Genomic DNA, 27,104 nt, shown 5'->3' with positions numbered 1-27,104 from the left:
AGACATACATACACACATACAGAGACACAGACGCAGACATACATACACACATACATACAGAGACACAGACATACACACATACAGAGACACAGACACAGACATACATACACACATACAGAGACACAGACATACATACACACATATACATACACAGACATACATACACACATACAGAGACACAGACATACACACATACAGAGACACAGACACAGACATACATATACACAGACACAGACATACATACACACATACAGAGACACAGACATACACACATACAGAGACACAGACATACATACACACATACACAGACATACATACACTGGGTCCAGTGGTGGCTCAGCCTGATGGGAGTCAGAGTTCCCACTCGGACTCCCTCCTCCTTTCTGTTTCCTCCCGCGCGGGCTCTCAGTATGCTGGGAGGAGTGACGTGCGGTCACTTCCTCCCAGCCGTGATGATGTCCTCACAGGGGGCCCTTAAAATCCATGTCCATCGGGTGGCCCTGACAGCACCCTGGTTCTGGAAAAGCAACTTAATGCCCAATGTAATGATTCCACTTGTAATTTAGTTTTTGCTTCCATTCTGATACCATTTCATGTTTTGTGATTTAGGTTTCTATACATTTCAATTTCTACATCAATTATCAACAAATGACTGGCAAAGGCTAACAACTACGAGGGGCAGAATAAGAATTACAATTTAACACACAAGTGATATAAACACACAAAACGTCCATTACATTCAAAAGACTAGATAAATTTACTCAAAAGAAACAACAAATGACAGTGAAGAAGTAAAAAAATAAATAACAGCAGCTTCTAAACACTAAAAACAAACATACAATCACAACATTATTTATAAAGTAGATTCCTATGAGTAAGTGCAAAAACTGTTCTTAAGAGGTCAATGACATGGTTTGTCCTTCTTTCTCTTGTTCTTCTTATGACTCAGGTGTTCACATAAGTAGATGCTTATGTGGCCTTATGAGTGTCCGAGATTCATGACATGACAACCAGAGACATTTGTAAAAGTTTACCCCTGGATCTTCCACGCCAGCCATTTCACATTGTACTGCAGTAGATATAGGAGTTTTCTAATATTTTGTTATTTGTGAAAACACGTGATAGTTTTATGTCTGTGCAAAATGTATTTCCAAAGAATTTCTAAAGTCAGTCACTCTGGTTACACTTTACTTCTGAGAGCTTCCACGAGGCTGTACGACCCTTGTAACTTCGCTTGTTTCATGTGATAAATGATTAAACATATGACACATGCTGACACTGCAGCCACGGATAACCCTATAATTGGGACCATGTAGCTAGGTTTCGGGCTTTCGTGACGCTCTGAAAGAAGGAATAAGAGTGTGGTTACAAAACAATTAGAGAAGATGATAAACGTAAAAAAATGTAATGACCGTGTCACTGATATATAGAGTAACATGTCATGATCATGGGTTAAAGACAACATTGGAAAATGCATGCTTCTGGTAAACACTTGGTATAAAATATCACGTCAAACATTATCAGTTATCAAAATAATTGCCACTTATCAAAAATGGCATGCTCTCCGATTTGCTAAAGTACAAGTCCCTTGAGGAGTTTATATAAAGTGGTCCTAAGAAATTTTGTTGAAGAGAACCAAGGGGGAAACCAAACCCCACATTGCAAACCAAACCCTACATTATGAAGACACATACACAAACTTAATTAATCATACTCATGTAAGCATATACCTAAAAAGCCACAAATGCATACATAATTAACCACTTACACAGTTCAAATTAGCCACAAACACTTCCATTTTTAGCATTACACTCAATAATGTATACATAGACACGAGCACACACATACTTAGATACAGACTCACACACCTACACAGCTGCACACTAACACACATAATTAGACACACACACTAACATTCATACTTGTATCTGTAAAAAAAAACTAGAAAATGCTCAAGCAATGTCATCTCCCCAAAGAAGGATTGGACCTCAGATAGACCTAGTCTTCAGACTAAAATTAAGAGGTTTAGGATAATAATATGGTAATGATTTCATATTGTCACCTTATAGGAAACCACAGAGTGTAAATATGAGGATTGCTCCGCGACAACAATAATCACACTTGAAACACAATTTGGATTTTAAATATTTTTGGCCTTGATTTAGCAAGCTTTCCAATTATTCTATACTATTGGAAAGATATTCCAGACAATGTATCTACAAAAAAATCCCATAATGGTGTTTAATGGTGCCCCCTGTAGATTAATCACATGGAAAGTTTTTATAACAGTATTGAATTATTTGGAAAGCTTAATATACTTAGGTCATTGTACTTAAGAGAATTAATCTACATGAATTACCATATGTTATTGCTCTTCTATCTTATGCATTAACTTCGCCTTAAGCAAAACACAATACATATGTGCCTCTAAGAATGGATTTGAAATGCAATCTTTCTGTAATTTTGTAGTTTCAGAAGATATTTTGGGCTCCTACGTTACATAATGTCCTGTCTATTGAATCTTCATCTCCAGATGTTACTCTCAAAAGAACATTCTCAAAATTCTAAAAAAAAACACCTGTGTTAGACTGCATGCAAAAGATACACAACACAATTTCTATTGCCAGAGTGCCCTTATGTGCAGCGAAGTTTACTTGTCTAGCCATATGTATAAACCAATCCAATAATTTAGACTGATACAGAATTGCAGAATATTAACAGAACAGGGAAACCATTTAAAGTGACCCCATTTTTGAGTGACATCCCATTAAATTGAAGTAATTGAATCTAAACATTCTGCTATCAAAATGTATGATTTTGTAGATTTGGTAAGAAATTAAATATTTGCCCTGCATTTGGATCCAACAGAGCAACAAGTAGTCATCGTATGAAGTAATTCTGATCATCCCAACATGTCCAGAAAGTAAAGAAATTCTGGATGACCAGATAGGATGAATGGTGAGGTGCAAGTTTACATTTGCAATAACCGGATGTTTTTATTTCTCTTTCTACAATATAAGTAGCACACTTAAATAGATACAGTAAATTATTTCCATATTACTACGGGGCTCTGTTATGTTAACATGATGGAGTTCTCTTAACGTTGATGTGTTCTAATGAAAGATTACTTCAACAATCTGAAAATATTGCCCCTGTTTTCTTTTGAGATTTATGTAGGCGTGTATAATGCAGAATTTTGTCACTCGTCTGTGATTTCCTATTTCTGGAAAAACTATTCTTGCTGCCAATGGATGGGCATGTTCCTGTTGAATGTTGACTTCATTTCTATCACAAGAGTCAGCTGACTGAGTTTGTCACTCTCCCTGAAAATGTTTTTATTCTGTTTACCAATGCAATATGTACCCTGGAAATATCAGTGTACGGTCTCAGTAAAGTATAAATATATATATATTTCTATATATACAAGTTTACTAGATGATATATATTTATTTTACTTTTACTATAGAGAGCTGGGTGCTTCAGATTTAATCTTAGAATTTATAGAATCTTTGTCCAATTTAATATAATTTAGATAGACCTGATTATTAATTATTATTCGTTTATTATTTTTACTTATTGTTAATATGTACATTCTACTGACCTAGAACATTGATCTCAATAACTTTGGTCCTTCTCCCTGCTTCATTAATTATGCTGACTGTGTACATCCCAGTATCTTTGAGGGTCACATTACGCAAGGTGAAGGTTCCATTCTGTGCCTGCATGATAGTACTATTTTCCACACACACTTTCTGCAGAAGGATGGTTGGGGAGGGTATGCTGTAGGTCTCGCAGGTAATTGTGACGGTGTCACCTTCTGTGACATTCTCCGATGGTGTTACAACCACTGTTGTGTTTTCAGAAGCAACTAAAAAGGCAGGACCACAAATTTAATTAAGTGAATAATAAAACTGTGAAAATAGTTTATATATTATATTAAAATATACATTAATCTACAACTGTTCATGTCATTGTAACACATTTGGTCTGTGTAGATCCCATTCTGTCAAAAAAATAATCAGAATATAAACTACCCAGGTGCAATATATATACAATCAATACAAAAAGGTAATTGCCCCTCTTAGATGTAAGGTATAACAAAAGGATTCCTCTCAATCCTCCAACACAAATAGCAAACAACAGGATATACATATAATGGAGAAAGAAACTCATACGGTAGTAACGTGGATTCTAGAAAACCCCAGAATTCAAGGTTGCACTCACAAAGTAGCAGAAAATTCATGATTTGCCATATGAGAGAGGGCTATTTAAAAGACGGCTCTGGTTTCCACAGACTACAGCACTTTAATTCATGCACTACTTGGCACTTTTAGTACTCCTGATAAAGTCTTAAGTAATTGCACGAAACGCGTAGAGTGAGTTTTTATTTTATTGCGATTATTGTTTTATATGCTGCTATTTCTGCCTATGGGACCTGAGAGAACTCCTATATCCTACATCATCAGGAACAGGACTGGGAACTACAGGATTGTACTGATTGGCTTTTTTTTACTGATCTATACTTTGTAAGTGTAATAACGCGTGTGTTTCAACGTCATATTAGTGTTGCTCTTTTCATGTTCTTTTATATTCTCTTTACATGAATTATTGAATATCTGAACATATCTGAATCTGGTGGAATCTACATACCATTCATGAGCCTGAATTTTCTGCTACTTTGTGATAGCAACCTTAAATTCTGGGGTTTTCTACAACCAACGTTACTACCCTATGAGTTTCTTTCTCCGTTTTATGTTCTTAGGTAGATCCTATTCTGACATGGAATTAATTTTTAACTCCGCTAAATGAAGGTTCTACAGACATGGAGATGTCCATAAAACCAATAGTCTGAATGAAATAATGGTGCAGAATGTTATTGTTTCTAATGGATTGAGTGTGATATGTTGTATAAAATGTGTAGTGTTCCTATCGCCAATATGTTTTGACAGTCATGATCAAAATTATTCAACCGCCATTGAAAATCAGGTTTATCAGGTTTATTGTCAAAATTTACAGACTTTCAGCTGTTTGCAATGAACAAATCAAACAAAAGCAATTGCAACACAACACAACAATGAATGCATCAAGTGGTTTCTCCCAATTCAACTAAAAATGCAACTTATAATGACTGAAAAAATATTCAAATCTCTGAATAGAATCCCTCACAACAGCACAAATATGCATAACAGGTGTTATCTCAAGCAGACCTGGTGCAAATGTGCTTCATTCATTGCACCAGGTGGGCTTGAGGTGGAACACTTGAAATACCTAAACTGGCGAGGGGGTTTGTTGAGTGTCACGTTTGACTGCATGTTAAAGGGACACTAATATAGTTGTTCTGGTGAGTAAAATCATTGCCTTCAGGCATTTTCATGCAAACACTGCCTTTTCAGAGAAAAGGCCATGTGTACATTGCCCCTAGGGACATCTCCAAGTGGCCACTCCTCATATGGCCACTGGAGGTGCTTCCTGACTCAGTGCTGCACAGTAGGCAGCTCTGCCATTCAGCGTCCCCACGCTCTGCATGGGGAAGTTGAATTTTCCTCACGAGGAGGTGCTGATTGGCCAAAACTGTGTTTGGCCCCGCCCCCTTGCCGATTTTAGCCAATCCAATGCTTTCCCATAGGTGTATCCCCAACACCTATACAATGGGAATACAAACAACCACAATGTGCACAAACACAATGTAAAATACACCCCCCCAGAAAACAGAAGATAAAATACTTATATAATAATGTGCCCATTATTCCAGAGTCTGGTACGGCTCTGGAATTCATGAGTGTAACCATTTATCATACATAATTTCCAGTTGTTTATCAGTACACACTGTGCTATATTCTTTTTTAGGCATTGCTGATACTTACCTGCCATACTTACCTGCCATCAACATTCCGTGTTTACGTATCTTATCTTCTGTTTTCTGGAGGGTGTATTTTACATTGTGTATGTGCACATTGTGGTTGTTTGTATAAGTCAAAACAATTGTCCACAAAGTTAAGAGAAGAGATCATCACCCTTCACAGGCAAGGAACAGGATACAGAAAGATAACAAAGGCACACATTGGAAGCATAGTTCACAATTTTGAAGTAGAAAGAACAGTGGTTACACTACCTGGACAGGACAGATAAAGGAAGCTATCAATGGCTGAAACAAGATTTCTGAGAAGGCAGGTTGTGAAAAAACCTCTAGTAACTGCCAAAGACCTGCAGCAAGACTTTGTGGCAATATGCACAGAAGGTTTCAGTAAACACAGTAAATGCAGAATGTTTCCATGCCAGAACTCCAAGATGTACATCACTATTGCATCAAAAGCACAAGAAAACTCAGCTCCAATATGCTCAAAATCATATAAATAAGCCACAGCAGTTTTAGCATTCTGTTCTGTGGAGTGATGTAACAAAACTGGAACTTTTCAGCCCAATGGATCAGTGGTATGTCTCGAGGAAGAATGAAGCATACATTGGAAAAAACACTATGCCTGCAATTAAGCATGGTGGTTGCTCTCTCTTAGGCTGCTTTGAATCCTCTGGCACTGGAAACCTACAACATGTGGAAGGCATGGATTCATTGAAGTATCAGGAAATCCTACCAGAAAACGTCATGCCGAAGGTGAGGCAGCTGAAGCGTGGGGGTAATTTAATCAACAAGAGAATAATCCCAATCATACATCAAATTTCACCAAGGTGTGGTTGCAGAAAAAGTCATAGAAGTGGCCATCACAGTCACCTGACTTGAACCCCATAGACAATCTCTGGTGGCATTAAAAGAAGGCGGTTGCCGTAAGCAAACCCAAGAATATTACTGAACTGGAGGCCATTTCTCAAGATCCCTTGCTAGAAGTTGTATCTGGCTATGCTTGTCATTTGCAGCAGGTCATAGCAGCAAAATGGTGCTCTACTAAGTACTAACAATGCTTGAGTTGAATCATTTTAAGACTGGAAAAGCCATTATAAGTTGCATTTTTAAATTGAATTTTAAGTTGAATTTGGGGAAATCACTTAAAATCACTTAAAACATTCTTTCTGCCGAGCTATTTAAATTGCTTTTGTTTGATTTGTTCATTGCAAACAGCCAAATATCTGTAAATTTTGACAATAAACCTTATTTTTAACGGGGGTTGAATAATCATGATTACATCTGTACATATGACTAATAATATATAAACATTTATTTAACTGACCCATAAATAATCTAACACATAACTAACATTAGTGTCTAAAACAGCTTATCCATTAGTGCATGGGCATGTTTTTGAATATTTGAATATTTCTTTATTTCATACCTTCTTTCATATGTTGTACATTCAGAGTTGTTTCTGTGATTTCAAATCCCACAACATTCATGGATTCACATATATAGGTCCCTGCATCCTCCAGTTTAACACTTTTAATATGGATAACTTCATTATGACTTTCTAACTCCAGACCCTTCTTCTTTAGGATAATTGCAGGTTGTGGAAATGCTGTTGATTTGCAGAAGATGCTGATTGGTTCTCCTTCCTTCACCGATGATGATGGCAGGATGATTAGTTTTGTGTTTTTGGGTGGAACTGTTGAGAGAGAGATCACAATTTAGAAACTCTTTGGAGGCATAGATCAATCCCACCAGTTTCCAAAAGCTAGATCCCCAGATACAGTAGAACTAAAACACTACCAAAGCATCAAGGGAGTTGTAGTTTTGCAACCCTGGGGAACTGTTGAGAGAGTGGACACAATAGAAAATCAGCATTGTGTGGTTTTAAAGAAGTAGAAAGCACTTAATATTGTAATTTACTTTTGTGAGCCAATTGTTAGTAAATATATTAAAGGAACACTCTAGGGTCAGCAACACAGATGTTCATTCCTGACCCTATAGTATTAGAACCCTCATACCCTCCTTAATATGTAAGAAAACTTACCTTATTTCCAGCGCCACACGGGTTTGCCGGCACTGGCCCCATTCCTTGATCCGCCTCCTTGGCTGACATCATCTGAATTGATGATCTCAGCCAATCCACTGCTTTCCTATAAGAAAATCATGGGATTGGCTGAAATCATCAGAGAGGCGGTTCGGGGCCAAACACCTACTTGGCCAATAAGCATTTCCTTGTTGAGATGCATTGAATCAATGCATCCCAATGAGGAAAGTTCAACGTCTCCATGCATTAATTCTAAGTTTCCAATGCACATTTTTAGCTTTCGTACCTTGAACAGTGAGGGTGGCTTCTGTACTTTCACTTCCAATATCATTCCTTGACTCGCAAATATAGGTTCCTGCATGCTCTGCTGTAGCGCTTTGAATCCAGTGTTCTCCTTCAGCAATTTGTAATTCATGTAGGTCAACATCAGTCTTCTTCTTTAGGATGATCTCAGGTTGTGGAAATGCTGTTGAATTGCAGAAGATACTGATTGATTCTCCTTCCTTCACTGATGCAGATGGCAGGATGATTAGTTGTGTGTTTTTGGGTGGAACTGTTGAGAGAGGGAACACAATTTAGAAACTCTTTGGAGGAATAGATCAATACCACCGGTGGCCAAAAGATAGAGCCACAGGTACAGTAGAACTACACCACTGCCAAAGTATCAATGGAGTTGTAGTTTTGCAGCCGTGGGAAACTGATGAGAGAAAGGACGCAATAGAAAATTAGCATTGTGTGGCTTTATAGAATTAGAAAGCACTCAATTTTGTAATTTACTTTTTGGATTTTTGGGAGCCAATTGTTTACAAATATAAACAACATAATGTTAAAATGTATAACATTATGCAACTCTTTATTATAAAGAAATTTATTCTCAGTTTCTAATGCACATTTTTAGCTTTCATACCTTGTACAATCAGTGTGTCTTCTGTACTTTCAATTCCAATATGATTCCTTGATTCACATATATAGGTTCCTGCATGCTCTGCTGTAGCACTTTGAATCCAGTGTTCTCCTTGAGCAATTTGTAACTCATGTAGGCCGACATCAGTCTTCTTCTTTAGGATGATCTCAGGTGGTGGAAATGCTGTTGAATTGCAGAAGATGCTGATTGATTCTCCTTCCTTCACCGATGATGATGGCAGGATGATTAGTTGTGTGTTTTGGGGTGAAACTGTTGAGAGAAGGAAGACAATTTAGAAACTCTTTGGAGGAACAGATCAATGCCACCAGTGGCCAAAAGGTAGAGTCCCAGATCCAGTAGAACTATAGCACTGCTAAAACATCAAGGTTTCTTGGTTTCTAATGCAAATTTTTTACTTTCGTACCTTGTACAGTGAGTGTGTCTTCTGTACTTTCAATTCCAATATCATTCCTTGATTCACAAATATAGGTTCCTGCATGCTCTGCTGTAGCACTTTCAATCCAGTATTCTCCATCAGCCATTTGTAACACCTGTAAGTCAACATCAGTCTTTTTCTTAAGGATCAACTCAGGGATGGGAAAACCAGTTGATTTGCATATAACGTGGACGAATTCGCCCTCGCTCACTTCTGCAGACGGTGTGAATATTACTTGTGTGTTAGTGGGTGGAACTGTTGGGTGAAACAAAATGTTACAAAACAATAAATGAAAGTATTGTTGCAAAGTTTCTACTTCCCCTTCAGTCACATTATTCAGAAAGAAAACAAAACAATACTATCACTACAATCACGTATGAATAGTGTGAAATAAGTATGCAATATACTTATCAGGTAAATAAAGTGGACAGCCTCCCAAGGATCACTTCCCAGGTAGTGATCTTTAGACCAGAATACAAGCAAAACACATATGGGATAAGGCTGCGGAATCTAAAAAGAACATAGTGTAAGACAATTTTAACAAATAGTGTGCACTGTACAAAAATGCACTCACAAGAAGTAGGCATATTATGCACTCAAAGGGTGCCTTCCCCGATGTAATTGGGGGGTTATAGATCCCACTCCGCTGTCTGCAGGATAGCAGGAAATCAGGACTTGGGATGGTAGTATAAAAAAAGCATTTTTTATTATAAATTAAATAAAATTGGTAAAACAGCAGTAGTTGTGGTCTACTAAATTACAGATGGTTATACAAAGATAACAGCCTGTGGATCTGCAATTTACTTTGATTTTATGGTCTCTGAGGAAGTTCCAAGTGTGGGACGAAATACGTAAGACCACAACTACTGCCGTTTTACCAATTTTATTTGATTTAGCCGCTATTTTGTACTACCATCGGAGTCTTGATTTCCTGCTATCCTGCAGACAGTGGAGAGGGATCCATAGCTCCCCAATTACATCGGGGGAGGCACCCTTTGAGTGCATAATACGTCTACATCTTGTGAGTGCATTTTTGTACAGCACACATTATTTGTTAAAAAATTGTATTACACTATGTTTTGTCTATGTTCTTTTTAGATTCCACAGCTGTATCCCATATGTGTTTTGCTTACATTATTCAGAAAGTAATACATTGTAGTGTTCCAGGAATCTGGGGAGTCTGGGGAAAAAATAATAATGTCACATTGTGTTGATTCACCATTTGTTCAAAATGGTTTATGCTTGCAGTATTATTTTTTTTTAGAATGCAGCACTTTAGAAGGATTTAGAAGAATTCTTGAGACTAGAACCCCAATTAAATCAAACTTCACTCACAGACAGCCAGTTGGCAAAACATTGAGGTGCTTACAAACTGTTATATGTTCTAACATACATGTGAATACATTAACTAATAAACTTAAAAAAATTTTTTTTTTAAAAAAAGGATCTGATCTTATCAGACACCAAATCTGAATGGTGCTCTTAGCTAAGATCCAACATGCAGATCACCTTGAACACTTACTCCACATACTTACATTTCACAGTAAGGGCTTTTGTTGCTTCTGCCTTTCCAAAAGGATTCTCTGCTTGGCAAAGGTATGTGGCACCATCTTGGATTTGTACTGACTGTATCTCAAACACATCCTTATTGTCCATTAAGAGTTTATTCTCATTTTCTGTCACCAACCATAGGGTAACATTTGCTGAAGTTCCGCTGTTCACAGAGCATGCAATTGTAACTGTCTGTCCCAGAGTCACTGATGTATCTGGTTTGATGGTGATTGTAGGTTTATCTGGGAGAGCTAAAAAAGCCAAAGAAGCAGAAATAGACATGCTTATACAAACAATGAATGTATTTGGTGATCAACGTGGGTAAACGTATGGTGTTATTAGTGTCTCTCATGGTGATTGTCAGCATTGAGTTATACATATGCTGTTATTTTTCATATTGTCATTTTATAGGCCTAAAGGAAGATGTTTTATTGAGGGCTTGATGTAGGCCAAAAGCAAGAGTAAAATGGAAATGTCTGTGGAAGAACAATAGGCAGAGGGTTACATGATGGCAACCAGATGCGTTTCTGTATGATGGTTTATGCAGATGGTATTGGGAAATCATAGGTAACATGTTCCTAAATAATGATGTTGTACAGGGTTATAGATATTAGAAAGAATTGTTTGGATATGTTATAGGGAGCAAAAGGAGGTACTATGCCATAGCCGTAGTGATAGGAAGAGGAGTTAGTTGGGTGACATAGTAGGAATGGTGCAAGAATAAGATTTTTCTTTTATTGCGATTGATTATATGGAGCAGTATATGGAATTTCTAAGCATCAACAAAGGTAAAAATATGGTACTGTTTAAAAGTCTCTTACTCTGTACTGTGATTTCAACAGAAGCAGATTTTTTCCCTGCAGAATTCTCTGCGTAACAGATGTATTCGCCAGAGTCTTCCATTTGTGCTTGATTGATTTCCAGACTGCTGTTCCCATCAGATGCAATCTTCAAAGTTTCACCTCCTCTCTGCTTCACCCACCATGTTTTGACTGGAGTTCTACTATCACACGTACAGCTCAGAGATATCGTCTCCATCCATTTCACCTTCGTTGATGGGTGAACTACCATATTGAGATTCCCAGGTGGATCTAAAAACACAGAAGGTGGAAGATGGTGGAATTTCTTAAAAATACATACAAATATGAGTTTGGTTTCTTTTTCCTCAGTCTCTTAGCTTAATCTCATAACATGTACCCCAATGTCAACGTACAGTATTAAGGTTAATGGGGAGATTCTGACTTCTAAAACTGACTTGATGCATGAATATCTGAATTTGTGGTTATCATGCTAGTATTTCACTAATAGAAAACTGATGATCACTTAACATCTAACAAGAACCAATATCTAAAAATGTTTTACCTGTTGATTTGCTATTTCGTTCACGGTGAGGTAGTGTGTCTTGTGTTCAGGTCATAAAGGAACTTTACACAGACAGACAGAGACAGACAGAGACAGACAGACAGACAGACAGACAGACAGACAGACAGACAGGTAGAGAGATAGATAGATAGGCTATATAAAGTATGGAATCATTTTATACAGATGGGTATCAGGAGACACAATGTGTTGTAAAAACTCTTGTTTCTTGGTTTGATACTTATTTAGACCTTTAAATCACATAAAAGAACATCACAGACAGATATGTGCTTGCTGATAAATGTATGAATTGATAAGTTATAGGAAAAATACTTTGTTATCTGCATTTATCATCCTTCTCTGTATATGTATTCTGCAACCACCTTTCTAACACATAAAATTAATTTGACCTTGGAAAAGAAAAAAGGGTCCAGCCTATGTAGCTCACATACTATGCAGAGGAATAGCAAGTGGTGACATCGTAAGAAAATGGAAGTTACCATTGTTAGGGGCACAATAATGCCACCTGCTGAAGAATACATTTAAATTCACACAGATTATTCTCATCTTCACAGTTCTGCAGATTGGTAATTAGCATTGTTGTAGATTGTTTGAGAAGTGTTACATAAAAGAATCCAAAAGATATCAACAATTCTAAACGTTTATTAACTAAACTCTGAGATAAAGAGAATTGATATCCAAATAGCCAACTTTACGACGAAACAACCATGATGTGATTGTTGCTGAATGGGATATTTTCTCTAAATTGGCCATATTAACCTCAGTTTTGCCATTCAGTTCTTAAAAGTATATTTGAAGATTCTGTGTACAAACGAATACCTTGATAGTCCTAAGTTTATTTTTTATGTGCATCGGAGCATTGCAAATGCATAGAGAAAAAAAGAATGGTGTCTGTGTAGATCATAAAGAAACAATGTTTGATGTCACACAAGAAATCACTTGTAAGAACACCTGAATTAAAGGTTAGTGATCTTAAGATCAAGCCTAGTCAGTTTCACTTAGAAATAATGGCTTGTTTGCCAAAAAACTTGCCACTTACAGATAAGATTAAGAATCATTCTGGTGTCTCTTGTCTTTGGATCAATCCCTCCACTGGGAAATTCCAGTTGTGCCACACATAGTATTTGACTGCCCTCGTTTTCTTCTTCGGGGATCCAGCTGTGTGATACACTGATGTTTTTGGTTTGGAGTCTGTCATCCACTATTGTATGTAAGTCCGATTCAGCAATCACCTTTTGATTCTTCAGAATTTGTACAGTCATCATTTCTGTGGGATACACATAGGGGACTGCACAGGTGATAGTGGACTCAACGCCAACCACCAAAGAGGACACCTCCAACACAGGGTCACTGGGAAATGCTGTGATGCGACAAAAATATAGTCAATTCCATTCTGAGACAGAAATTACCACAACAATTTGTATCAGGCATGCTTAGTCTTACTTTATTATAATCAGTGAATTAGAAATAGCAGCATATACATATATACAAAAAATACAAAAAAGTGAGGCATTATTATCTAAAAATATCACTCTCTTGAAATATAAGATTGTGTTGGAGAGTTCCGAGCAGTGTCTAACATTCTACAGATGAAATCTAAAAACTAAAATCATTATCATTGATCAACAGCAAAAAGCATATGTGAGGAAGGCTGAACTTGATGGACGCAAGTCTCTTTTCAGCTATCTAACTATGTTACTGTGATGGTATGTAATGCATTATTAAGTGCATATATAATATATTGAGTAATTTACAGTTCTGTAAATGGAAATAAATGCATGATTTAGCACTCCCATAGATGAATTTGTCTTAGCTCATCACAATCTCACGGATCATGTTATAAAAATGAAATACATGTAATGTCGCTGCTACTACTCTCCAGACCTCTGAAGAACTTTAGCTTGCTGAAGTGAAGAGTACATTCTCTGTTTTCATTTTACTAAAATACTAAAAGGGCAGATTTCATTAGAAATTGGCACTTTTATAAATTCATGTTGTTAAATCTGGCTGTCAATCACAACTCGAGTAGCCAGAGCACCTGTCTTGCAAAGACTTCTCATTGAGCTGCATTGGAAAGTCTGTGGTTGGACAGCAACATAAAATCTGGACTGGGGAAGAAGGGGAGGGCTTGCAAAGACTGCAGACAAAAGATCTACAGCTTGTGCAAGTTTTTAGATATTCCCCCAGTGAAAAAAATGCTTAATTAAATGCCTGCATGTTTTCATTTGCGACATATCTACTTAAAAGTGGTTGTTACTTTTTTTGTATTTGGGCAATAAAGTGACCCTTTAATATAATTTCAGGTATCCCTTGTGACCCCCTCCCTCACCCCCCACACTCTGTTCTCACTTTGCATTTCTATTTCCCATACCAGTTTTCTCAATCCCCATAATCAACTTACTGTCCTCCCATAAATACTCCTAATTCACTTGTCCCTTTTTGCATATAACTTTTACACACATATCTCATTTGCCTAATGCTAACCACTCCCTTTTCTATACCCACCCTGTTTGTACCCTTGTTATATTCAATCCACTTCTAGGAAACCACCCATATCCACCATTGCCACTCAATTTCTCTCTCTCTTCTACTATTCCACATTTCTGTTTCTCTCCATTCTTTTTGCATTCCTTGCCTCCGCAACAGAATTCCACTTCTCTACATCTACAAATTCTTATATCAATAAATTCTCTGTTTTCACTTTACATCATTATCTCGTCTAAATCCACATTAAGAGTATTATTTATAGTGAAAGGAGATTTGAAAATATTTGTTTGTGTTATGCCAGATATGTCTCCATCATAAAAGTAATTTTTATTACACCTGTAGCATATTATCAAATGAAGAAAAAAAAGCTGAGACACATGCAGTCCAATTTTACCGTGTGTACAATAACAGTGTGCAAATCAGTATTGTGAAAATACATTACAGTTCGAATGCTAACATAATAGCCCAACGATATCTGTCACTCATGAAAGGAGAAGCATTTGTAGGAATCAAAATATATGTTGTGTTTCCCAAGTTTTGACCATAATATTAACAATTTAGTCATTCCTATTGGATAGGCCATTAACCAGCCAGTAACCATCCAAATTCTAGCTAAGATGTTATAGTTTATCTACAGACAGCTGAAGGGCTACCGGCTGGACAACAACTGTGGAGTCTCTCCAGAACTCCCAAAGTCATCATACTTGATCATATCTAGTCCTCCGGTAACGATCAAACTGCGTAACAGTTTTTTTTCCCAATACTACATTGGATGTTTATAAAGATTAATGTGAGATTTACAATGAATGTGTTTAAATTGACTAAAAAAAGATAGAACATACTTACAGTATGGAATGATTCTGAAGGTTTTCTCTGACTTTCCATTCTTACAGAAGACTTTACACAAGTATTGACCTTCACTGTCTATGCTGACCATCATGTTAAGGATGGAGATGCTTCCATTAGTGCTGACAGTGCCACTTAATGTTTTGTCCATAAGACTAGACCAGGTAAATGAAGGGCCTTCGCAGTCCGTGGCCTCAGCAGTTATATGAAGTGGTTCCCCAGTCTGGGCAACGATCTTGCTTTCCGGGGGAGAAATTACGATAGAGATAGCAGAGGCTGTAGAGAAGACATAGCTGGAATCAGCTTGGATGTAACACATGCATCAACATAATAGCCATGGTTTTGGGATAGTTTACAAATGAATTTATGTCATATAAGTATCTCACTGGGGGAATGGGAGTGGGGGAGTGGGGGGAGGTATGTCTTTTGTGATTCCATAACAATATTTTTCCATTATCAATAAACAATACTGGTTTAATAACTCACAATGGGAATATCGGGCTAAAATGTTACGTTTTTTGTTCTTGTCATTTATAAAAAAAAATGTTAGTGCCAAATGCTACTTCTAATTATCAACAATTTATTTTATCTTGGCAACGCATATATTCTACAAATTAGATTTGTTTGCATGCCATGCCATACTGGTATGCAAAGAGTTAAACTGATAATATAACTTCTATTATTAGTATATGGACCATTGGAATTCTGAACATTCCATTGACAGACTGCTCCAATCTGCTAAAGCAATTTCCATTTTACATTTCACAAATTAAGTTACAAGTAAATTCCCAGAGAGGAACGATGCTCTTGAGCATTAGAGGTTCATAAGATATACATAACATTTTTAATTTGCAATGAGTCCTTACTGGTCATAAAAACGCTGAGAATTTGAATGAAGGCAAACACGGAAAATCCTTGAATCCCAGACATGGTGTGCATTCCTTGTATTCCGGTTTTGTTTAAAGTCTTTAGATTAAGGTTTGATGCAAAATCCCAGGATTTCAGTTCTTTATAAATCCAGATTTTTCCAGATATTTATATATTTTTAATCCAGGAGGTTTGATGTTTTTAGTTCAACAGGCTGTGGTTGGAGTACTAGGTGTATGATACTTTTGTGTCCAAAGGTCTGTCTGGCTCACTCAGTTGTGTCAGAAATAAAACTAAGTTTCCCTTTATAAAGACTGGGGAGGGAGAATCCAACTACAGAATAATGAGAAGGAAAAAAAAAAAAAAGATGCTCACAATGGTACTCATAGTTACACCACTGCCCTCTAGAGATTATAATGGAATATAGTCGTAAGAAAAATTAAAATGTATTGGAAAACACTTTAAAGTCAGAGATTTAATTATTAGTATTATTATTATTATTATTATTATTATTATTATTATTGCCATTTATATATCGCAAACAGATTCCATAGCGTTTTATAATATTATGAGAGGGGGGATTTAACTATAAATAGGACAATAGCAAGAAAACTTACAGAAACGATAGGTTGAAGAGGACCCTGCTCAAACGAACTTACAGTCTATGCAACTTTCAAATGGAACCTAACCAGTAGATTCTGTAGCAAAAATGGGATATTTTAAGCGATACACTCTTTTGATACACTCTTTTGGCACTGATAATAATATGCTGGAACTTTTCTAGTTTACCACTGGAATAATTTTATTAATTCTGTCGTTAGACATTTTCTTTCATGAGCAATGGGACATGGGAATTAAAAAGTTACTCCAAGCTCATTAAATACACATAGCTGGGGAGACTACATAGACACTCATGCAACAGGCAGAATTGAGTATAATACAGAGATGCTGCACACACTTAAATAAGGATAACATAGAATACCATGCAGAGGGGCCATCCCCTCCAGGCAAAGAGCCCACTCATCAGCTATCACCCATCCTTCTTAAGACGTATCTCTTCTTCTCTTATATCCACACTCCTGTCAAGTAAATCTTCCTTGCTGTACACTTACCTTGCCCTGACAGACTCTCACTTTATATTTCACAGTATGAGTATTTTATCTCCTTTTAATCTGCCATAATGATTCTAGAAAACCTACCAAATTTATTAAACAGATTCTCCTTGATCTATCCACATCTCCATGTGCCTCCCATCACAGGACTATCTATTTAGGGAAGGGGTTACATTAAAGAATGTACACACAAGAAATTTACACACAAGAAATTATGAATCAATCATTTATTTTCTGAAATATTATTGAAGCACAATAAATACACTATTGACTCAGTCTCTATCGCATTAAGTATGTTCATGTTTAGCAGTTGTTGGTCAGCGATTGTCATTAAAGAACACTTTGTAAAAGCATGGAGTGGAGTGGTGAACCTCCTAGCCCAGAGGACATACTAGATCTAGATTGTGGATTGCGACTCTCAACATTCTTAAATGAGTTACAATCTATAGGTCTTGAGTTCTAAACACTACGTGTAACCACACTTTACTGATCACAGTGTGCACCATTGAACGTAGAATGCAAGGCATGAGTGAATGAAGCTTGCATCTTCATTATCTAGGTTATTCTTCAAGACAGTGCTCAGACAGCAAGATTAGCAAATATAACTATTGTTATTCTTATAACCTTTACTTGAACTCCTAGTGGCAAAATTAATTACTGCATGTTGTCCTGCCCAATATTTTCTGCTATTTAGAAATATTTGTATTTTGTATTTTTACATTTCTTTCAGAGAGCAATGCCCACAGCAGTATATAGTCAAGACATTTCTACAGCAGCCTTGCTAATTCTTGTAAGTTCCAGCTCACCTAGAAGGTCTTGTTGTTATTGTAGAGACCATAACGTGCCATGTCATGACTGACTGCATTTGGCGAAGACATTTTGTAAAATACAGATGTACCAGTGACAGGGAATCTTGACATCTTGACTTGTTTGTAAACTATTTTTCCCAGAATGCTTAGCCACTCAACGCAAAATCTGGCATCATAGCAAATTAAGTTCACAAATATATGGGGTGCCAAATAGAATCGAGCTGTATCAACAGCAATTCTTTTCATGAACCGAGCTCCCGTAATAGCTAAACAAGCTAAACATAATGAGAATCAATGGCTGGATGTTTGGTTCTGAAAAAAACAACTTAATGCCTAAAGTAATGATTCCACACACAACTTGCTATTTTGTTTTTGTTTCGATTTTGACAACATTTCATTTATGGTGTTTTGGGGTTTTTACCCTCAATTTCCACTCCCCCCAACATCAATTTTTTACAAACTACAGTGGCAAATGCCAATGCAACTACGGAGGGCAGAATAAGAATTACAATTCAACACACAAACACACTTTCATTACATTCAGAATATTGGATATATTTACACAAAAAAAAATGACAATGAAGAAGTGAAAAATATAAATAGCTTTGTAAACACTAAAAACAAACATATAATTACAAATATATTTACAAAGTAGATTTCTATGGTAAAGTGCAAAAACAGTTCTTAAGAGGTCAATGAAATTGCTTGTCTTTCGTTGTCTCGTTCTTCCTATGTCTCAGGTGTTCACATAATTAAGTAGATGCTTATGTTGCCTCATGAGTGTCAAAGATTTATGACAGAACAACCAAGCACAGTTGTAAAAATTTACCCATGGTTCTTCCATGTCAGCCATTTCACATTGTACTGAAGTAGACATTGTAGTTTTCCAATATTTTTTTGTTTTTAAAAAAAATAAAAAACGGGACAATTGTATGTCTGTGCAAAATATTTTTCCAAAGAAGATCTAAAGTCAGTCATTCTGGTTACACTCTACTTCTAAGAGCTTCCACGAGGCTGTACGACCCTTGTGAATTCCCTTGTTTCATGCGATAAATGATTAAACATATGACACCTGCTGACACTGCAGCCATGGATAACGCTACAATTGGGATGGTGTAGTTAGGTTTCGGGCTCTCATGGCGCTCTGAAACAAAGAATAAGAGTGTGGTTACACAACAATTAGAGAACCTGACTGTGGATAAAAGTAAAGGAAAATAATGAGTGTGTCTTGATATAGAGTAAAATGTCATGATCATGGGTTGAAATGGGTAAATACATGCTTTTGATAAACCATTGGTACGGATACTAAAAAAATTGTATCAGTTATTAAAATAATTGTCATTTATCAAAAATATCATGGTCTCAGATTTGATAAAATACAAGTCCCTTGAGACAGCCACTAGAGGATTTGGAGGCTGGATTAACCCTATTATAAACATAGCAGTTTCTCTGAAACTGCTATGTTTATATAAAAAAAAGGGTTTACCTAGAGGGACCTGGCACCCAGACCACTTCATTAACCCCTTAAGGACCAAACTTCTGGAATAAAAGGGAATCATGACGTGTCACACATGTCATGTGTCCTTAAGGGGTTAAGCTGAAGTGGTATGGGTGCCTAGAGTGGTCCTTAAGTTGCACACTTAAATAGATACATGGAATTATTTCCAGATTAATACGGGACTCTTCTTGCTGCCAATGGATGGGCATGTTCCTGTTGAATGTTGACTTACCGTAATTTCTGTTACAATATTCAGCTGACTGATTTTGTTGCTCTCCCTTAAAATATTTTTATTCTGCTTACCCATGTAATATGTACCCAGGAAATATCAGGGTACTGTCTCACTAAAGTAGAAATATATATGTATATAAATTATTTTTAAAATTGTGAGCTGGGTGCTGCAGATTTCATGTTAGGATTTTTGGCATCTTTGTCCAGTTTAATATACTTTAGATAGACCTAGTATTAATGTTTTACTTTTTGTTAATATATACATTCTACTGACCTAGAACATTGATCTCAATAACTTTGGTCCTTTTCCCTGCTTCATTAGGTAAGATGACAGTGTAGTTCCCAGAGTCGTTGAGGGTGACATTACGCAAGGTGAAGGTTCCATTCTGTGCCTGCATGATAGTACTATTTTCCACACACACTTTCTGCAGAAGGATGGTTGAGGAGGATATGCTGTAGGTCTCGCAGGTAATTGTGACGGTGTCACCTTCTGAGACATTCTCCGATGGTGTTACAACCACTGTCATGTTTTCAGAAGCAACTAAAAAGGCAGGACCACAAATTTGATTAAGTAAATAAAAATGTGAAATTCATTTATATCTCAAAATATACATTAATCTACAATCGTTCATGTTGTCATAACAATTGTGGTCTGATATAGAATGAATTTCTCACTCAGTTATATGAGGGTTCTATAGATATGCAGATGTCCATAGAACCAATAGTCTGTATGAATTAGAATGAAATAACTGCACAGAATGTGCTATTGTTTGTTAATGGATTGAGTGTGATATGTTTTATACAGTGTGTAGTATTTCCTATCACCAATATCGGTTCATACATATGACTATTATCAGAATAATGATATATAACAACCATTCCATTGATGTAGCTAAGTGTCTAAAAACAGATTATCGTTTAGTGCATGGGCATGAATATTTCTTTATTTCATACCTTCTTTCATATGTTGTACATTCAGTGTTGTTTCTGTGATTTCAAATCCAACAACATTCGTGGATTCACATATATAGGTCCCTGCATCCTCCACTTGAACACTTTTAATATGGATAACTTCATTCCTACTTTCTAACTCCAGACCCTTCTTCTTTAGGATGATCTCAGGTTGTGGCAATGCTGTTGAATTACAGAAGATGCTGATTGATTCTCCTTCCTTCACGGATGAAGATGGTAGGATGATTAGTTGTGTGTTTTTGGGTGGAACTATGGGTGGAAGAGAGGGAACACAATTAAGAAACTTTTTGGAGGAATAGATTAATACCACCAGTGGTCAAAAGGTAGATAGCCAGATACAGCAAAACTAGAACACTACAAAAGTATTGAGGGAGTTGTAGTTTGCAACCCTGGGAAATTGATGAGAGAAAGAGGATACAATAGTTTTAGAAAGTGCTCAATATTGTAATTTACTTTTGGGAGCCAATTGTTAGGGAATATATAAAATATAAATTCCCAATGTACAACAAGATGCAATTGTATATTACAAGGAAATTAGTTCTCGGTTTCTAATGCACATTTTTAGCTTTCGTACCTTGTACAGTGAGGTTGGCTTCTGTACTTTCAATTCCAATATCATTCCTTGATTCACAAATATAGGTTCCTGCTTGCTCTGCTGTAGCACTTTCAATCCAGTATTCTCCATCAGTCATTTCTAACTCTTGTAGGCCGACATCAGTCTTCTTCTTTAGGATCAACTCAGGGATGGGAAAACCAGTTGATTTGCACATGACGTGCACAAATTCGCCCTCCCTCACTTCGGCAGACGGTGTGAATATTACTTGTGTGTTCGTGGGTGGGACTGTTGGGTGAAGAAATGTGTTACAAAACAATAAATTTATGTATTATTGCAAAGTTATTGAGTCGTCTTCAGTAACATTATTTGGAAAGTAAGAAATCACAGTGTTCTGAATAGAATCTGTGGTAAAATATTAATGTCGCGTTGTGTTGAATCACCATTTGCTCAAAGTGGTTTAAGCTCACAGTATTTTTTTTAGAATGCAGTCCTTTAGAAGGATTAAGAAGAATTCTTGAGAGTAGATCCACAATTGAATCAAACATCTCTCACAAACAGATTGGCAAAAATATTTGAGGTATTTACAAACGGTCACATCTTATTAGATTATGAACTTTACTAATGAACTTAAAGAAAAAAATCTGATCTTATCAGACACCAAATCTAAATGGTGCTCTTAGCTAAGATCCAACATGCAGATCACCCTGAACACTTACTCCACATACTTACATTTCACAGTAAGGGTTTTTGTTGCCTCTGCCTTTCCAAAAGGATTCTCTGCCTGGCAAAGGTATGTGGCACCATCTTGGATTTGTACTGACTGTATCTCAAAGACGTCCGCATTGTCCATTAAGAGTTTATTCTCATTTTCTGTCACCAACCATAGGGTAACGTTTGCTGAAGGTCCGCTGTTCACAGAGCATGCAATTGTAACTGTCTGTCCCAGAGTCACTGATGTATCTGGTATGACGGTGATGGTAGGTTTATCTGGTAGAGCTAAGAAAACCAAAGAAGCAGAAATAGACATGCTTATACAAACAATGAATGTATTTGGTGATCAATGTGGGTAAACGTATGGTGTTATTAGTGTCTCTCATGGTGATTGTCAGCATTGAGTTATACATATCCTGTTATTTTTCATAGTGTCATTTTATAGGCCTACAGGAAGATGTTTTATTGAGGGCTTGATGTAGGACAAAAGCAAGCGTAAAATGGAAATGTCTGTGGAATAACAATAGGCAGAGGGTTACATGATAGCAACCAGATGCGTTTCTGTATGATGGTTTATGCAGATGGTATTGGGAAATCATAGGTAACATGTTCCTAAATAATTAGGTTGTGTAGGGTTATAGATAGGGAGCAAAAGGATGTACTATACTGTAGAAACAAAGGTAAAAATATGGTACTGTTTAAAAGGCTCTTACTCTGTACTGTGATTTCAACAGAAGCAGATTTTTTCCCTGCAGCATTCTCTGCGTAACAGATGTATTCGCCAGAGTCTTCCATTTGTGCTTGATTGATTTCCAGACTGCTGTTCCCATCAGATGCAATCTTCAAAGTTTCACCTCCTCTCTGCTTCACCCACCATGTTTTGACTGGAGTTCTACTATCACACGTACAGCTCAGAGATATCGTCTCCATCCATTTCACCTTCGTTGATGGGTGAACTACCATATTGAGATTCCCAGGTGGATCTAAAAACACAGAAGGTGGAAGATGGTGGAATTTCCTAAAAATACATACAAATATGAGTTTTTGGTTTTTTTCCCCTCAGTCTGGATCTAAAAACACAGAAGGTGGAAAACTTTGACTTTTATATGATTTATGTTTTAATGGAGCAATTACTGTGATTGAAATAGGTTTGCATTTGATTAAGAAATAACCTAACTATGATATCACAAACTACTATGGGATATTTAAAATCAGATGTATCAGCTGTAATGTGCCTCATGAAAATAAAATTTAAAAAAATGTAAAAGAAAAACTTAGACTTACTTCAAAATAATGTAAATTCAAGATTTTCAGTCTTTTTTCCATAGTGTGAGTTTAGTCTCATAACATGTACCCCAATGTCAACGTATTAAGGTTAATTGGGAGATTCTAACTTATAAAACTGACTTGATGCATGAATATCTGAATTTGTTGTTACCGTGCTTGTATTTCACTAATAGAAAACTGATAATCAGTTAACATCTAACAAGAACCAAGATCTACTTTTTTAAAACCGTTGATTTGCTGTTTCGTTCACATTGAATTTATGCCTGGTCCTGTGTTCAGGTCATTGAGAAACTTTATGCAGACAAATAGATGGAGTATATAAAGTATGGAATAATTTTATACTGATGGGTATCAGAAGAGACAAAGTGTTGTTAAATCTCTTTTTTCTTGGTTCGATACTTATTTATACATTTAAATCACATAGAACATCACAGACAGATATGTGCTTGCTGATAAATGTATGAATTGATAAGTTATATGAAAAATACTTAGTTCTCTGTATTTATCATCCTTCTCTGAATATGTACTCTGCACTGAGCAACCACCATTCTAACATATAAAATTAATTTGACCATAGAAAAGAAGAAAGGGTCCAGCCTATGTAGCTCACATACTACACAGAGGACTAGCAAGTGGTGACATTGTAAGACAATGGAAGTTACCATTGTTAGGGGCACAATAATGTCATCTGCTGAAGAATAAAATTAAAATTTACACAGATTATTCTCATCTTTATAGTTCTGCAGATTGGTAATTAGCATTGTTGTTTATCCAAATTATATCAACAATTCTAAAAGTTTATTAACTAAACTCTGAGATAAAGAGAATTGATATCCAAATAGCCAACTTTAGGACAAAACAACCATGATGTGATTATTGCTGAATTGGATATTTTCTCTAAATTGGCCATTTTAACCTCAGTTTTGCCATTCAGTTCTTAAATTGCTATTTCTTTGTTAATCAAATAATACTACCATGAAAGTATATTCCAAGATGATGTGTAGCCCTATCTTTATTTATTAAGTACATCGGAGAATTGCAAATGCATAGAGAGAAAAAGAATGGTGTCTGGAAATATTATAGCTTTTCATTGGAACTATGTTTGGTGGATAAAAAGGTTTCTGTGTAGATCATAAAGAAACAATATTTGAGGTCATACAAGAAATCACTTGAAAGAACACCTGAATTAAAGGTTATTGACCTGAAGAACAAGCCTAGTCAGTTTCACTTAGAAATAATGGCTTGTTTGCCAAAAAACTTGCCACTTACAGATAAGATTAAGAATCATTCTGGTGTCTCTTGTCTTTGGATCAATCCCTCCACTGGTAAATTCCAGTTGTGCCACACAAAGTATTTCACTGCTCTCATTTTCTTCTTCGGGGGTCCAGCTGTATGATACACTGATGTTTTGGGGTTTATCTTCTATTATTGTATGAAAGTCCGAATCCACAATCATCTTTTCATTCTTCAGAATTTGTACAGTCATCATTTCTGCAGGATACACATAGGGGACTGCACAGGTGATAATAGACTCCACGCCAACCACCAAAGAGGACACCTCCAGCACAGGGTCACTGGGAAACGCTGTGATGTGACAAAAACTATAATGAATTCTATTCTGAGACAGAGATTACCACAACAATTTGTATCTGGCATGCTTAGTCTTACTTTATTATAATCAGTGAATTATAAAAAAGCAGCATATAGATCTACAAAAAAAGTGGGGCATTATGATTTAAAAATATCACTCTCTTGCGATATGAGATTGCTACGGACAGTTCCCAGCAAGGTCTAACATACTACAGATGACATTTTAAACGTAAAATCATATCATGGTAAAGGGTCTGTGGAACATTATTAAGTGTGTGTGCATATGATGTACTGAGTAATGTACAGATCTTAAAATGGGAAAAATGCATCATTTAACCCTTCCATATATAAATTTGTCCTAGCTCATCACAATCTCACGGATCAAGTAAAAAAAAAAAAAAAAAATACATGGACTGTTGTTGCTACTCTCTAAACCCATTAAGAACTTTAGCTTGCTAAAGTGAAGAGTGAATTCTATTTTTTCATTTTAGAAAAAGTGCACAACTCAATAGAAATTGGCACTTTTACTACATTTGATGTTTATAACAATGCTTGCAAGATTTACAACGAACATGCAAGATTTACAATGAACATACTTACAGTATGGAATGATTCTGAAGGTTTTCTCTGACCTTCCATTCTTACAGAAGACTTTACACACGTATTGACCTTCACTGTCTATGCTGACCATCATGTTAAGGATGGAGATGCTTCCATTAGTGCTGACAGCGCCACTTAATGTTTTGTCCATAAGACTAGACCAGGTAAATGAAGGGCCTTCGCAGTCCGTGGCCTCAGCAGTTATATGAAGTGGTTCCCCAATCTGGGCAACGATCTTGCTTTCCGGGGGAGAAATAATGAGAGAGACAGCAGAGGCTGTAGAGAAGACATAGCTGGAATCAGCTTGGATGTTCAACAACACATGCATTAACATACCGTAATAGCCTTATTGTGATAGTTTAACAATTAATTTATGTCAGGGGTGTGGGCGGTGTATTATATTTCTTGTGATTCCATTTAGATTATTTTTCCATTATGAAAAAAATTACTGATTTAACAACTCACAATGGGAATATTGGACTAAAATATGTTAAGTTTAATGTTCTAGTCATTTTATTTAAAAAAAAAAAAAAAAATGTCCGTGCAAGATGCTACTTCTAATTGTCAACAATCTATTTTATCTTGGCAGCGCATACCTTCTACAAATTAGATTTGTTTGTATTGTATGCCACACCATACTGGTATACAAAGAGTTAAACTGATAATATAACTTCTATTATTAGTATATGGACAATTGGAATTCTCAACATTCCATTGACAGATTGCTGCAATCTCCTAAGGCAGGGGTTCCCAACCCAGTCCCTAAGTACCCTCTACCAGTCCAGGATTTAGATATTACCCTGTTGTGTATAAAGTGTTTTTTGTGGGATTTTTTTTTTCTAAAAACACCTTAGACACAACTGGGTAATCCCTGAATCCTGGACTGTTAGGGGGTACTTGAGGACTTGGATGTGAACCACTGATCTAAGGGAATATCTAACTTCACTTTTAAATTTCACCAATTAAGTTACAAGTTAATTCCTAGGGAGGAACGATGCTCTGGAGCATTATAGGTTAATAGGATATACATCATATTTTAAATTTGAAATGAGTCCTTACTGGTCATAAAAACGCTGTTAATTTGAAGAAGAGCAAACACGAAAAATCCTTGAATCCCAGACATGCTGTGCTGTCCTTGTATTCCGGTCTTTGATGGAGTGTGCAGTTTTGTTTAATGTCTTTAGATTAAGGTTTGATGCAAAATCCCAGGATTACTGATTTTTCCAGATAATTAGGTCTTTTTAATCCAGAAGGTTTAATGTCTTTAGTTCCCCAGGCAGTGGTTGGAGTGATATGTATATAATCCTTTTGTGTCCAAAGGTCTGTCTGGTTCAGCAGTAAACTGAGTTATGTTAGAAAAAATATACAC

General features: G+C 36.4%; 1 protein-coding gene across 1 annotated transcript; it reads right to left on the bottom strand.

Annotated features, from left to right (window-relative positions):
• Positions 1-469: 469 nt before the first annotated feature.
• VCAM1 (vascular cell adhesion molecule 1) lies at positions 470-27,085 on the bottom strand. Its single transcript, XM_063428063.1, has 20 exons — positions 26,795-27,085; positions 25,736-26,011; positions 24,815-25,129; positions 22,972-23,241; positions 22,277-22,543; positions 21,566-21,832; positions 20,974-21,240; positions 20,294-20,560; positions 19,277-19,434; positions 16,369-16,537; positions 15,503-15,778; positions 13,209-13,529; positions 11,611-11,880; positions 10,774-11,040; positions 9,227-9,493; positions 8,806-9,072; positions 8,185-8,451; positions 7,284-7,550; positions 3,602-3,868; positions 470-1,341 (listed from the first exon to the last, which is right to left on the bottom strand). Exons 1-20 carry the CDS (start codon positions 26,856-26,858, stop codon positions 1,181-1,183), a joined length of 4,950 nt encoding a protein of 1,649 aa, XP_063284133.1. The 5' UTR covers positions 26,859-27,085; the 3' UTR covers positions 470-1,180.
• Between the last annotated feature and the right edge of the window lie 19 nt (positions 27,086-27,104).

This window comes from Pelobates fuscus, chromosome 7, assembly GCF_036172605.1.
Source record: "Pelobates fuscus isolate aPelFus1 chromosome 7, aPelFus1.pri, whole genome shotgun sequence".
In the NCBI taxonomy this organism is placed as follows: Eukaryota; Metazoa; Chordata; class Amphibia; order Anura; family Pelobatidae; genus Pelobates; species Pelobates fuscus.
The sequence above is the reverse complement of the archived record's forward strand: the minus strand, read 5'-3'. Positions and strand labels throughout refer to the sequence as shown.